Here is a 15970-nt window from a genome sequence, read left to right on the forward strand (position 1 = left end):
GTTATCTGAGTGATTGAATTAAGTGTTCGGGATATATGATGGCTTTTATAATCCACCTGGCTAAAAGCCTTTCTCAGTAAGGGAACCCTTCTTTTTCCACACTATATAAGGTGCTAGAACTGGTGTTTACAGCACACATTTGAGTGTCTGAAGTGTTCCTAAAGTTGATCAATTACTTTCTCTTCACTAAAAGAAAAGGAGTACTTGTGGCACCTTAGATACTAACAAATTTCACAAGTATTCCTTTTCTTTTTGTGACGGCTACTAACTAACACGGCTGCTACTCTGAAACCTTTCTCTTCACTGTTTTTTTTTAATTTTATTTTACTACTTAAAAAGCAGTTTTGGTGTAGGACTCAATGCACAAAGAATACAGGACTAGGTTTCTTTACTGCAGAAATAATATCACAGAACAGTTCATCTTACAAACAGCTGAATAAAAACATGCTACAGTTCAATCCAAAAGTCTGAACAAAAGCACAAGCAAAATGCAATGACCTGCAGCAAAACTTAAAGTGCATCTGTCTCCCTCCTTCTTTAGACTGTTTGGTTTTGCATATAGTGAGTAAAGGCATTTTTGTGGGTTTAAAAATGGAGCAAAAATAAACCTTTCCCAGCTGGCTAACCTACCTAGTACAGTAAAATAGGGTGACCTTCCTAGCTGCAGTGAAGACAAGATTGCAGCAGGAAACCCTGAGTGACTTCCCACATAGACTGGTATGTGATCCCATTACTGCAGTATCAAATGATATATCTTTCAGGTGAGTAACACATCTCAGCATGTGTTTTCAGCGCCATTAATACATTCCCATTTTAATTAAAGCAGCTAATGGGACCATAGCCAAAGCATCCTAACAGATAGATCATTCCATGAATGTACACCGTTATTGAGCCTGGGACTACCTCTGGCCTAGTTAAAAGAAGATGGCAGTAATTATAAAGGGGATCTTTACTAAAGAATATGTTTGTTTAATAAATTTTCCAAACTTTTTTGAGAATAGTTTTCAGTATCTCTGCAAGTCTGAATAGTGCTGATAACTCCATCACAGCTGCTATTTTACTGATATTTCCCTGTTCCAGGTTATAGTTGAGACAAAGGAAATTAAGTCTGGCTTTTCCTGTCTTTCACTATCAAAGCAGCAGCTTCCTGTTAATTGTTATTACCTGTGTGATTTAAGGTCAGATTTTCAGTGGCACATCTGCCCATCTGGTTTGAAATCCTGACACTACTGAAGACAATGGGAGATTTGCCATTTATTTTAATGAGCCAGGATTTAATCCATTTTGCTGGATTAAATGGCACAAATGGCCCCTGCATTCTTTGTGCTCCTGCAGTTAATTGCTAGTGCAAATCTGCATTTGGATAGCTGAACACCTGACTAGGGATGTAGTAGCAGAATGTAAGGACACAATTTTCCCTTTAGAAAGCGAGGCTGCCCTTAATCTTTGTTTACTTGTAGTGGCTAGAATACCTCATTCCATTTTAGTTTTCCTCTAAGCAGAAATAGGTGTATGTTTAGGCCTCATAGCTAACAAATGATGATTGACATTCCATAGGTTATAACAGAAAAAAGGGAATTCAGGCTCTGTAGGTATTGTGCCATGATGAGCACTTTAGAAATGTACCCATAATATTGCAAGCAACCACATGTGAGTTTAATGCATTGTTTGTTTTAAAATTATTTATTTTCTTACCTTGACCCGTTCACTAACTAGCTCTTAAAAAGCAGATATCCGGAAAAGAGATTTGTGTATGTGTTACACTGATAAGTTAATTTAGGGGGGACAGTTCCTGGCTTACAGTGTTGGAGCCTGAAGTGTATTTTTTCTACAGGCTTCTCCATGTTGCCTCCATCTGCCAGTGTGTCCCAATCCTACTCTGGAATGACTACCTCTAGGGCAGAGAGGGTATCTGTCCATATCCAATCTGTATCTGTTGTTTCTGTTTGGCATACTGCCACCAAAGGTGCCAATTGTGGTGGTTGTGATATGTATGCTTGTTCACAAGGAAGGGAATTGAAATGACCTGTTTATAAAATGAAGCTAGTCATTACCATCGCTCATGGCTCTCTCGTGCTGGATTTAAAACCGTGTGACCTAGAGCACAAGAATCTAACTTTTTTTCCTGAGCCTTCCAATTCCAGAGAATTGTTTTTTATGTTTTTATAACCGAACATGAATGTATAATAAGAATGCAAACTTGCCATGGACAAATGCATATGTAATTAGATACAGGGGAGAGGAACAGCTGAACATTGGCTTTGGGATGCCCACTTATCATGTCAGTCTTCCAGTTCTAAAAGAGGGCAATCGGGTCGCCACTCTTCATGCAATTCTCCAAAAGTGAAACCAAAGGAAATCAAAGATCTGGAGCCCCATATCTTTTACTCACAGCAATCCCCTATTTGCAATACCTCTAGAGCTGCTGCTAATGGACACTCAGGAATGAGATGGCATAATGCAGTGGTCCTCAAACTATTGTACTGGTGACCCCTTTCACATAGCAAGCCTTTGAGTGCAAACCTCCCCGCCCCTTATAAATTAAAAACACTTGTTTATATATTTAACACCATTATAAATGCTGGAGGCAAAGCGGGGCTTGGGGTGGAGGCTGGCAGCTCATGCCCCCTATGTAATAACCCCCAGTTTGAGAACCCCTAGCATAATGGGTTTTCTTTCTTTTTTCACATTTAAGCTGACCGGAATGCAAAGCCTGACAATATCCAAATGGAGTGAGCAGGATACAGTAGGCAGCAGCACCGAGGCACTATCTATGGTGGATAAATGGAAGAAAGGAGAGCAATGGTTCCCAGGGCATGCTTACGGTTCTCTAATCCCTGGCATTACACAGGAATTTTAATTGCATTGGAATGTAAACCATATTAATTATCTTTCAGGTCCAGGTGCACTGGTTAGGCTGAGAAACTGTCTATTTACAAACATTTCTGCTGTTGTCATACACAAGAATATATTCACTTTTTTTTAATCTGTAGGCAAGGTGCATGAAAACAGAATTGCTGTGTGTTTGTAATTCATCAGTTCCTGTTCTTATAAGCTCTGCAAGTCCCTCTTTTCCCAGAAGCTTCCACATATGTCACTCATCTTCAGATTCTGGAGTGAGCCACCTGCCTTCCTCTCTGCTGTTTATCGTAACAGAATCTACTAGCAAACGCTACCCCAGGGACAGTATATTGTTTTCCCTGATATCCTGTCTGATGCTGTTACTTCCACAGTACCTAATTCTTGTGCTGCATACAGCATTATTGACTCTAGTTGAAGAATGAGCAGCAAACTAGTTAAGGAGACTATGTTGGTTGACCAAGCCAAAGGCCTAAAAATGTATAAGATAAGGTACATCCGCATCCTATTTCAATTTACTTCCTATTAGTTGCTTTTTCTGCTACACTCTTCTCTTTCAGCCCCTTGGCATATAAATTACACCCACTAAACCCCACTCTTGTGTGACTTTGAACAAGTTATTTAATTTCTCCGTGCCTCAGTTTCCTATCTGTAAAATGGGGATAATACTCCCCCTTTCCCACCATCTCACTCTCTTGTCTATTTAGACTGTCAACTCTTTGTGATGAGGACTGTCTCTTGCTATTGATTGGAGACTTTCAGTAGCGCCTCAGATTTAGGAGCAAAAGTGGCATTGACTTCAATGGAATTTGCGGTTTTAAAAGCAATAGGTGCTTTTGCAAATCTCCCCAAGCACAAGGGTAGCCCTGACGGTGGGTTGGGGCTCCTAGGTGCAACTGGAATATTAATAATAAACTTAGAACATAACCCTCTTACCTCTAACCTGTAAACTTGGCTGCCTGCAACTGACAGCACTTCTGACTTGTCAGACCTCTTGTGTGGCATGAAATTGAAATGTTGTTCGGGAGCTAGAGCACTGACTGAACATGAATTACCAAGTAAAATTGATTGTGGCTGTTGAGACACACTGCAGCCCTTGTTTTTTGTGAGGGGGGTAGTTAGGCGTTCCAGTTTGTTTGCTTGCAGCTTGTAAGGTGACATTTGGGAGCACAAAGCTAAATGCCTCAATGAGCAGGTCTGTCTCTTATACTGTCAATGGATTTGTTACTTCACATTGTACATGGCAATTCTGCAAGCATAACAATTCCTATAATCCAGTTCTATTCTATTCTCATAAACTGTGTGCCAGTAACCCTGACACCTTTGCTATTACAGCAGCACCAGCTGAGCAGTTCAGACAAAGATGTAAATTTTTAACTTGGATTGTTTAAAATCAAAACAACCATCTTCTCGTAGTGCCATAAGGTCGTTACTGTCTTGCTGTAACTACCCTTCCTCACGCCTGCTCTGGTCAGAACCGCTGCATGTGCTGTTAGAAACATACGTTAAGTAGGGTTTAAACATACTGTTTTGCTAAAGAGACTGATTTTCAAGAAAAGACATGGACAGCTGAAGCTCAGTCCTACAGTATGAAACATTTCAGCAGAGAGCAACTCTTAGGCCTTGTCTACCCTAGAAAGGGTTTGCCAGTAGAGCTAGCTATCTTGCGAAACCTGTCCGGGGAGAGGCGGTTTACGCTGGCAAGAGTGTTTGTCCTGGTATAGCTTATTCTGGTTCGCTAAATGAAATAAGCTGTAACAGCAAAAGGACTTTTGCTCGCATAACTGCATCCACAGTAGGGATACAGTGAGGTGACTTTTTCCATATACCCATAACTATGCTGGCAAAACGTCAGCGTAGCGCAGGCCTGAGACTTAGTTTTCACTGTGTTCCTTTAAACTGGAGATTTCTTTGAAATAAGATACTGAGTTGCTGTCTGAACTGTTGATGTACATCCCGCCCCCGATCTCTCTTGCTTTAATTAAGTCAACTATTGTAGTTCTTTTGGTCTCCTGCAGTCAGATAATGCCATAGTAGTATGAATAGAGACTGCCTGAGTGGCACATACCAAGGTATGTAAAATATAATAGGGGGCTGTGACCCTCTGTGACTTCACCTAGCCTATGTATCTCTCAGAATTATGCTGGCCTTGCTAGCTATGCCAGCTGGGGATATGCAGGTTGCTTGAGAGGACTACACTATAGCAACAAACAGCTTGTATAAAGTACAGGCTTTGGGGTTTTTTTTGTTTTTTTTTAAGTGATGGTAGTTAACTACTGGAACAGTTTACCAAGGGATGTGGTGGATTCTCCATCACTTGAAGTCATTATATCAAAATTACATGTCTTTCCAAGTGCAATGTTGTAGTTCAAACCACAAGTTGGGAGCTTGATGCAGGAATTACTGGGGGAGGGTCTCTGGCCTGGGTTAAATAGGAGGTCAGACTAGATGATCACAATGGTCCCTTCCTTCTAGCCTTAAAGATCAATGAATTTCTCACTGCCCTTTCATTTAGGACAAAGCATCACTTTGTTAATTTAATAAACCTGCACTCTAAAATGGTCTGGAGGCTAAAAATGGGGGGGGGGGGGGGGGGAACGTCCTACTATCCTCAAACCCAAAGCTCACTGTTACCAAATATGCACTGCTGGGAGCACTTCTGGGCCTTCCAATTGCCTCCTATGGCTGAGATGTAGATTTTGCTTCCAGAGGCTGCATGTACTCATAGCTGCACAGAGGTCTTGAAAAGAAATGAGTGGGCGGGGGAGGATTCAGGTTATTGGGCCTGAGGCAGCTGAGTAGCACTAAATATTACCTTAAATTTGTATTCCCTTAGATGAGTCGCTTTGGCATAAAGTCAATGCTGTTAGCTTGTAGTAGTAAACAGTGGAAAGTAAACGCTGCTGCTCTGAGCAGCAGCATTAGCAAGTGCTCCAATTGGTGGTACAGTGACCGCTTTGGGTTGATTTGAAGTGCAATGCCAGACTAGTCTCCTAGTTATTTCAGTTTTGCATAGACAGTGCTGGAAAGAGGAAGCAAAACAAGTTATTTGGTTTATAAGTGGGGGTGGAATAGCTGAGCTTTCTGGCAGTGAGCCCTTTTCTTTGATGTACCCTGGAAACATTTACTCTCTAGAAAAGCCTAGATAGAAAGGAAAGAGCCTAAGAATTGGGGTGTGTGTGTGTGTGTGTGTGTGTGTGTAAAGAAGGAACACATACCTTCCCCCCACACCAGAGTTGCACTACCTCCTCTCCACAAAATGGAGCCTGTTAAATCACCTGTGGCTTTTGCCACTGGTACAGTGTGTGCTCATGGCAATTCAAGGCCATTTGTCACCCTTTATTGCGCCTGGAGACTGCAAAGCAGCACGTGCCACTTTCTCGCTCCTGCACAGGAGCAGTAACTTGTAGTTATAGTGCTATGTGTTTCACCACTTAGCAAAGCCGGAAGGAAGATCTAGAAGCACAGAAGGAAAACGATAAATCAGGAGGTTTTTTCCTTCAATATTAACCTACAGACATAATTCACTGGTCCAAAAAACCTCCCCACCCAGAAAAAGTGGCATGCTGGAAAGCACTCAGCTCGCCAAAGACATTTCATCTACAAAGACCCAGTCAGGATAGTCCCTGGGAGCTGATTGTCTTGGGGCCCTGTGGCTGTGCTGTAGTGACAGTTATTACTGGTGGTGTGCAGGAATTGTCTGGCTTTATTCCCATGTTGGTGTAAAATCCAAGATGTCCAGCCTGCTGTTTTTCTTGCTACTTTGGGGTTCTGTTCCCATTTCAGCTTACAGCAAAGCACTAAACCACAGGCAGAGTTGCACACTGAAATGTGTTTGATATCCATAAAATGTCCTCTCCCAGCCCCAAACAGGAACTTCCTGGTGTGCTGCAAAGGGGACATGGGCTCAAGGGTCCAGCCCTAAAGTTACATGTGAGGATTGGTACAACACTACTAGATAGAGCCAGAAGGAAAGTTTAGCAGAAATGTCTTCTGTGTCATCTGCCTCCTCACTGGGGTTCACTGGGTCTCCCTTCCTGTGCATAAGATTGGTGGGATGGAAATACCACACTCGCATCAGGTGTATTGTAAACTGAACTGCTCCTGTTCCAAGGAGCAGAGCCTCAGCTGGGGTAAATTTTCCTAGCAGCAGTCATTAATGTCCAGCTATTTATATAGCTTCTGTCACTCTCATTTTTGTCATGGCTCAGTCCCAAGCTAGTTGCACGCACTCCTGATTTAGATTGTCACATGCCACGAGGGAAAGCACAGCAGGCAATGGTTCAATTATTGGTCCTTCTGCCACCTTTACGAGTTCTCCAGAAAAATCATTCTTTGGGGTACCCGTAATACTGATAACCTGCCCCAGGGCAGATTCCTTGGGGTAGTTAATAAAAAGAGTAGGTAATCAGACACATCATGGCTCCAGCTGTAAACTAGTTCTTCACACATTGTCCTCCCACTTTGGGGGGGGGGGGCGGGGTCACCAGGCTCTACTGGTTGTTCTCTCTCCCAAGTGATAGTTTTCCAGGGGGAAGCCATCCAGTCACAGGTCTCTCACCTTGCACTGACTCCATGGGTGAAGTCCTGGCCCCACTTACATCCATGAAAAACTCCCTTTGACTTAAGTGCGGCCGGGAGTTTACCCCATGGCTCTCTCCATTCTGTAGCATGGAAGACTCATAATGGTACGAACACCTCAAACTCTGCTACTAATTAATCTTGCCCCATGGGGATCACTTAGCCAGATGCAACCAAGTCAGATTATACAGATTTAGCAGCTTGGATGGATTTTATCTGGAGTTTGTGTGAACTATATTTGAACATAAATTATCTATTTTTTCAAGATGTGTGGCAGTCCTATTTTCTGGTTTATTTTTGAGCTATGGCTGTAGGGTTAGAACATGATACCTTTCTCCCAGAAATCAAGAAACACATATAGGAAACATAGCCTCAAAGCATGAAATAGACACATTTAAATTGCTACTGGTAAGATGGCCCTGAGCAGAGCAGAAATCCAACATAATACTTCAACGTAATGCTTAAATGATCTCTGGGACTCACTGACAGCTGATACCGAGTTTTACTTGAAATACAGTTCTGCTCAGAAAAGTGACTCTGTAAAACTAGCATTATGAGGTTCCAAATTCATTATGTCTTCATGATTTCCAGATCAAACATGCTCACTCAAGTAAATAGATGTTTATTTTAACTTCTGTCTCTGCACATTTGCATCAGAAATCAAACTCTGTTCCTTTTGGGTCAGCCTCAATGAGAATAAAGAGTCTTTAATGGGAACCTAGTTATTCATTCTATTAATAATGTGCAAGCCAAAATGGAATCTAATTTGCTCTCCAATAGCTTTGTTGGCTTGGGAAGGGGTGATAGCAGTAAAAAGTACTTTGAAATTATTTCAGGTCACTCAAGTAAGCAGATCTTACTAACTATGCACACAAAGCAGATCTACCAAGTGAGAAAGTGCCATTTTTACATAGTCACTTTTTTGGCCCATGTTGGACTAACCCTTAAAATTAAAACATCTAGGGCTAACTAATTTCTGGCAAAACCCATTTAGAAAAGATAGCCTGAAGGATTATGTTCCCAGATTTTGCATGAACCATTAGGTACCAATGAGTAAATTCCACAATAACATTGGGTAGGTTGATATGAAGAGTGGACTAATAAAAGCACTGATCTGACTCCAGGGATGTTAATCAGAAAACAAGCTAGCAAAAGACTTCCTCAGGTTGCGGATGGTTTCAGCTTTTGCCTCATCTTCGTTGGCATTTCCCCGTTGTGATGATTCAGATATGCTGAAGGTATTCGTCAGGGACTGGGATTTGCTGAAACAGAAAGGGACATTCATGCAGAGAAAGACTGATGTTGGATTCATTTGGGGAGGGGAAGTTGGCAATTCAAAGCTCGTCATTGATGCTATGCTGCAAATGCAGCAGACCAGTTCAAGGGCAGATACGGGGTGTCTCCATAGGTTGAGAAGGCACCTGAGCCCTGTTTGGAGGCTGATGGCTCTGATATTCACAGTTCAGGCTGTGTTTGGGGTGTGCGGAGATTGAGGCAAGGTTTTCAATACTAGCATTTTTACAAATCTCCATGTGGCTATCTGCTATCACAATGGACTAGAGGCCAAATCCAACTCTCATTAAAGTGAATGGAAAGTCTTCCATTGAATACAACGGGAGCTGGACTGAGCACCAGGTCATCTCCAGTAATGTCTATGATACCATACACTTCCCAGCTAGGGTCCTTGCCTGTGTGTTCTGTGACTTCCTCACCAGAGGTACTTAATACACACATTAGAGCTAAGGCCCAAGCAAAGGAACGTCTGTTGTTTACAAACCTCAAGAAACATGCAAATCCAGTATGTGAAGAAAAGCAAAGGTCCCAGCTGCACCCTTGGCAGGAAAAGAGATGATTATGGATGCCAGCCTAGTGCTCCACACAGCTATAGCAGAGACCCTTCTTAATTTCCAAGGTCTTAGTTTTCCACTGCCAGAGGCTATGAGTGCTGTTGAGGCCAGACTAATGGTCCAATGGTTCATTATGCAGGAAACCCAAGCATGTCTTTCGATCTGCAGGTGGCAGAATTAGCAGTTCACCCAGCCCTTCAGGCCTTGTCTACACTAGAGAGTCCCCCACCACTGCCAGTGCCAGGTCAGCTCCACTAGTGGTCCCAACACAGGGAGCACTAGTGGCCATCTGGGTTTTGAGCACCACATGCTTTGCTCTGACATGGTGCTTAGCAAAGCTGTGGCCATCTGGATCTCTCTTTATAGCAGTGCTCCCAGCCTCACTACAAATGCTTGGAAATTTGGGGCAACAAAGGTTTATGCAGAGCCTAACCCCAGGGGAGAGTGAAGGTGTGATTCACATCAAGCCCTCTGGTCAATGACAGGACCGTCATGGTGTTTCCTTGACTGGGAGGATGGCAGCTGTGCCTTGCAGGAGGGGACAAGGAGAAAGAATGTGTGTGTGTGTGTGTGTGTGTGAGAGAGAAAAAATGTGAAATCTCAGAGATGCAAAGGATCTCTCGCTTTCCCTGAAAAAACACTCATGTGGCCCAAGGATCTGCCAAGGCCAATTCCATGGAGAGCATCAGCACAGGGGCACTTGTACCAATTAAGTCACTGTTGCCCAGCCCTGAGTCTTGAAGAATGCTGTTGCCTGGCAACAAGGGATCAGCGAGGCCCTGGCCTATGTACTAAGCCAGGACGCTTTTAAAGACATCTTTTTCAGATCTACAAATCTGTTAGCTTAAAGGGCACCTACTTCAGGTGTGGATGTGGGGAGGCCTGCTGCTTGGCTGTTTCACCAAGGCCTTGTTGAGCAGGAGCCCGTCCTTGGGCAGGGGGTCTAGGCTGCTGTGGTGGAAAGATGCCTGGCCTGGAGGCCTGGACTGGGGAGGTTCCAGTGGAAGATCGTGTTAACTGTGGGGATCCAGGCGACCTCTGCTGCTGAGGTGAGCTAGACTGGGGACTCTGGGGCTGCTGGCCCTGAGGAGAGAGCCGTTGTTGTGGAGGTGCTCCAGTCCGCGGAGGCTGAGATCCCTGAGGCTGGCGTGGACCCCCTGCAGGGAACATGGACACAAAGGTGCACAAGACACATTAAACAAGGAGCAGCTGCATGGGGGAACGGGTTGTAGTGAAAGGAGAAACATTTCAGACTCGTTATGGACACTGGATGCCATTAACCTGTTGGTCTGTGGCAACATGCCCATATCTACAGAGTTGCTGCTGTACAGTTCTTTGCCTTCTTAACACCAAGGGAACCCTGCCATCCTTCTCCCAGGTAAAGCTGTCTCAGCGTGCCTTAGTTCTCCATGTGATTGTCACCATTTCTTGTCTTTGAGTCTTGTGTGGGAGCCTGAATTGTTGGGGTGGAAGGTTGGAATCAATGGGCGAACTAGCTCTCCCCACAGAAAATGGAAGTTTGGGTCAACAGCACCTTCCCTGGATAGTTACTATGAGGGGCTCGTATGCCACATCACCATCCATGCTTCTGTATTATAACATGATCAGTGGGTGGATGCTTCAGCATTTTTAGATGACCAAAGCCTGACTTTTCTGCCATCCTAAAGTCACATAAAACGATGCTCCTAGCAAGTGAAAATAGACATACACTGTTTCAGAGAGTAAAGCTAATAGTCTTTAAAGATCTCATGTACTCTTGTACATGAGTAAAAGTGTTACCCCAATGTCTTGACCAAATTCCAGCTTGGGCAATTACATTCTGCTGAGCTCAATTCTACCTGCATTTTCCACTGGAGATGCTATTCTTCTTGACTGCCTTTTCTGAACTGTTGTGTGATGTTACTGTGCACTGTTGAACAGTTGCTGTATTTTATTGCCACGCTGGCTGCCTGTCAATTTCAGTGACGGGTGAAGAGATTCCTGTGTACAGTCTGAATCGAATCCCAGAATGAACTGTCTAGGTTTCCTTTGCCAGAGGTCCTAGAGTACAGTACCTTGAGGAGGTGGCCGTGGTTGGGATGATTGCCCAAGCTGGGGTCCAGGCTGAGGCTGCGTCTGTGATTTCATTGACTGAGGCTGGACTTGTTGAGGCTGGAAAAAAATCATTACAGTCAGAACGTGTTCAAAAGGAGAAGCCTAGGGATGACAGAATTTTGAATATTGTGGTGTTTTCAACACACACTCTGCCACTGCAGCATAAGGCCTGTAAGGTTCCATGGTATTTGATGGAGAACTGAGTAGGAAAAAGCATGGAAACTCTTAGCTAGAAGAGAATGACTGCAGAGTTACATTTTTTAAAAGTGGGTTTACAAATTACCAGACTGGATCAAACCTGAGGCCCATTTAGCCCAGTTGCGAGCACCAGATGCTTCAAAGGCAGAAGTATGTAAGAACCCCGCACTAAACAGGTGTGGAGTTATCAGGTCTCATCCTGATTTCTAATACTTAGAAATTGGCTTAAGCCATGATGTTTAATATCCCTTCCACATGGATTGTCGATTAATTATAACTCTGGAAATTCCTGACATCCCTATAATGTCCAATCCGTTTTTCAATCTTATCAAGTTCTTGGTCTCAATGACTTTCTGTGGCAGTGAATACCACAGTCTAGTTATTTCCTTTGATTCATTTCCCACCTTTTAATTTCATTGAATGCCCCTTGTTCTCTGCTAAGAGACAGGGAGAATAGATGTTCCAAATCTATCTTCTCTAGACCATTATTTTATATATTTTTATTATGTTACCTCTTATTTGTCTCCTTTCTAAGGAGAACAAGCTCATCATTTCAGTCTCTCTTCCCAGGAGAGTGTTTCCAGGCCCTGGATCTTTCTCACCACTCTTTTCTGAGCCCCCTCTAGTTGTTCACTATCCATTTTCAGATGGGGTGATTAATACTGCAAACAATATCCAGATAAGGCTGTACCACTGATTTGTATAAAGGCATTAGAATAGTCTCCATGTTGTTCACCATCCCATTCCTTATGAATCCTAACAACTTGTTTGATTTTTTTGCCTGCAGCTGTGCACTGAGCAGAGGTTTTCACTGAGCTGTCTACCATGAGGCCAGTTGAGTTGATACAGTTAATTTAAAATAAGTAGTTTAAAATTTCCCCTCCAATGTGCATTAATTTGCATTTATCAACATCGAATTTCGTTTGCCATTGTGTTTCTTATTCACCGAGCTTGGTTAGGTCTTGCTGAAGTTCCTCCCAGTCCTCTCTAATTTTGCTATCTCTCTGCTCACTCTCCTTTTCTGATCATTCATAAACAGTTTAAACAACACGGGACTGTTGTGCAGAGACCTGTACTCTAAGCTGTCCAAGGTAACAAGAGTCTAACACAGCCTGTTACATAAAATTGTTTATGAAAGTCAGCAAAGTTGGAGACAAATAGACTGGTCCAAACTGGATTGTTTAGGTTAAAAGAACTATGTTAAGGGGCCTTCAAGGCTCCTGGCAAAGTCATGGGTTGGCATGACAAGGAGCTAAACGAGTCTAGAAATGGGAAGAAATGTTTATAGTTGAAATCACTGACGTGTGTTTTAATTAGTTAATGTTACTGGGATGTGGTTGCCAACCCATCTTGGACAGTGTTCATTTTGGAGTCACTAAATGGACGGGGGCCAGATGCGTGGGCTGGAAGGATTGAGCTTTGTCACTGTGGCTGCCACTCCCAAAGTCTCCTGGGATCCACCACGTTACTGTTGGGCCTTTGTTGTCCTGTTCCTGAAAGGCAGCCTGACTACACCGGGCCAAAGAGAGGGAATCAGGTGACATTGCTACCAGCTTCAGCCAAATCCTGAACAACACCTGGGATATGAGACTTGGGTTCCTGCTGTCACCCCTCCCCTGTGTTTCATTTTCTTTCCCTACCTTATTTCTGCTCTTTCCTTTCTCTCTGCTTTCTGTCTAATAAGCATCTGGCTTAGCCATCCCAGACAAGTCCTCCGTTCGCAACACTGTTATGAGCCTGGGACCGGAGAGGCAGCCACAAGCAATACTTTAAAGAGCCGAAGACTGCTATAGTTTGCCAGATCTCAGCGTGGCTGATCAGACCATGTGCTGTGCCTGTGTTTTCCCAGCAGCAAGGGTGCAAGGGAAAGGCAGCACCAGACACAGAAGCTGCATTTTCTATCTTTACTGTTCTTTTCTCTCCTCTGTTGTGTGATTGTCTTGTTTTGTCTTAAACAAAGAAGGACTGGACTTTAGCAGAACAGCTCCAGACCATCTTAACTAACTTTTTCTCTTTCCCCAAAAAGACAGTTAATAATGCATCTTTAATTCCATCTAACGACTATCCAACAGGGGTTCCTCCCTATATAAAGAACCAACTGACAGCTTCAGGGGAAAAGGGGAAGGAATATTATTAAAACGAAAGTCTTACTTAATACTTTACTGCCTTGACTCTTCTCCAATCCCTCCTCCCGGCGTTCCTGCTATAGGCTTAAAAACAGTACTCATATTCACAGATGTTTTTATTTAAACCCCGGTATGTCATGCCATGGTGCGGTTCAGTCATTCAAAACTGCCATTGGCAAATGTTGCTCTAAAATAAGGTGGATTCAGTACTCAGCCTGGGGTGAGTGCGCGGTGAGGCCTACTGCTCAGTTTAAAAGCAGAAATGATGGGTTCTGATGAACGGCAACATCAGCCAGGTCTTCTTTTCAGGGACTGGTGGCTGAGACACAGGGTCTCTCTGAAGAAGCAGGGATGCCATTAGAGAAGGGCCTAACAGTGGCAGAAAGCCTCACTGGCTCCCTTTGGGATGCACCAGATTTCACCAGAGAAGCAAAGGCTGGAATAAACTCAATCGGGGGGATTGCTACCCTGTCAAGCGGGGATGGAGAGTTGCAGCCAGACTATGAAGAGTTCTTAGAGTCTCCTCAACATGCACACAGAACTCATGTTAATAGTCACTCATGGGAGCAGAGACCCTAAGAGTAGCAGGGGCTCCATCGGCAGTGAACAAGCCGCAGTGTTTGGCTTTATAGGCTACCGAGTCACGTATTGCTGGGGTCCAGCTAAGAATCTGCCCGTTCTTTGTGGGCAGAGATGGGGGATAAGTTTTCTTTATAAACCCTGCAGAAGCTCTCAGACTTAACCCTGTCCCTCCCAGGGGGAATTATGATCCCTCCAGACTCTCCCTGGCATAGGTTGGTCTGACTGCTCTTTACTGAAGTTATTGGATGCCGTGTCTTTAAACTGATTCTAACCCCCTCTTCCCCAGTCCACAGTACATCAGCTCACTGCTGTCACCTACAAGGGTGCCTAGCTCAACATATTATTGCCTGCCATCATGCCACCCAATCTGAGTCGCCATAGCAACAGCTGCCCCATACTGCTTGGACATTTGTGAGCAGGAGATGCTCCTACGCTTGCCCTTTCTGCTGCCATTCCTTGCCCGCTCTGTGAGTCCACCTCTCGCCAAACTTCTACAGTGTTTGTCTCTGATGATGCTTCTCTTTAAAATTTGTAGTCTTGGTCACAGTCTGTACCCAGCCAAAAAAAGCCCAGGGTATATGTGTGTGGTGGATAAGCTGAATGAGAATGTGATGCCATGGTAATATGAAGAGAGACATTGCTCAGGGACAACCCATGAAGGGTTTATGGAAGAGCTACCCCTGCAACAGTAACAGCAGAATCATCCAATACTTTGTATGGGGTGACATCTCTGTCCAACAGCACCAGAACATTCAATCCACTGAGGTACATGATTGGCTGAACACTCACTGGGGTTTGAGAAAGCACCTGCTTTTCTGAATGGCTCCATCCACACTTACCCAAGACCTTGGAGGTGAGGGGGTAGATCCCACCGTCACAAGAAGCTGAGTCATTTTGGAGACAACCAGATCAGCTACGAGCTGTGTGTCCTCCTCTACGTGCTCCCCTATCAGGGGCATCGAGCTATCCATCACCTGCACAGAGAGAGAAAGGGCAGCTATTAAGGGGGCTTCCTAGTGAAGGGGCAGGTCTAGACACTCAATTGGATGCCAAGCTCCGTTGTGTTACTACCTCCCCAGGCACCTATTCCCATCATTTGCCCACATCCTGAAGTGGAGGGAGCTGCCTATCACAATGGCTGGTGCATATCTCAGTTTTTGAGAAACGTTTTTTTCCTGCCAGTTGGAGCCCAGGCCTAGGCTTGATACGGGTATCTAGAGACTTTTTTTTAATCAAACTAGTTTCTTCCTACACCCAAAAAGGCTGATTGAATGTCTTTCATTAATGGGTATTTCTCTGGAGTTCAACTGTGGTGATATTTGTGGATGATGCTCCGAAGGGTTCCAGGTATAAAGGAGAAAGGAAACAAACCGCAAAGAGACCCGTGCAGATTAGTGCAAGGGGGACTAGAGGCAACCAGGGAAGAGCTGGTATTAATCAATGCAACGCTCTACAGGAAATAAGGAAATAAACAACACAGGCACAAAATAGACAGGATGTCTCGAAACAGCAGCACCCATGCCATGAAAGTAAACTTCCTCTCAGCTGGTCTCCTTTATGCAGTGCTGACATTACTTTGCCATGTAAACACACACTACAATTACCACAGGGAAGGTGAGGACGGAAAGGTTTGAAGGGGTCCACAGTCTTAAAAAGGGCGAGACCCACACTGTATGCCATCCC

The 15970-nt window shown here is 44.1% G+C and overlaps 1 protein-coding gene across 1 annotated transcript in view; it reads right to left on the minus strand.

Annotated features, from left to right (window-relative positions):
- Positions 1 to 371: 371 nt before the first annotated feature.
- SYN3 (synapsin III) overlaps positions 372 to 15970 on the minus strand; it is a 289948-nt gene continuing 274349 nt past the window's right edge. The window contains exons 11-14 of the mRNA XM_048832522.2: positions 15127 to 15261; positions 11342 to 11438; positions 10147 to 10444; positions 372 to 8702 (exon numbers count right to left, since the gene is read on the minus strand). Of these exons, the coding sequence (XP_048688479.1) occupies positions 8570 to 8702; positions 10147 to 10444; positions 11342 to 11438; positions 15127 to 15261 (663 nt within the window). The 3' untranslated portion in view covers positions 372 to 8569. The remainder of the gene's footprint in view (positions 8703 to 10146; positions 10445 to 11341; positions 11439 to 15126; positions 15262 to 15970) is intronic.

This window comes from Caretta caretta, chromosome 1 (assembly GCF_965140235.1).
Source record: "Caretta caretta isolate rCarCar2 chromosome 1, rCarCar1.hap1, whole genome shotgun sequence".
In the NCBI taxonomy this organism is placed as follows: Eukaryota; Metazoa; Chordata; order Testudines; family Cheloniidae; genus Caretta; species Caretta caretta.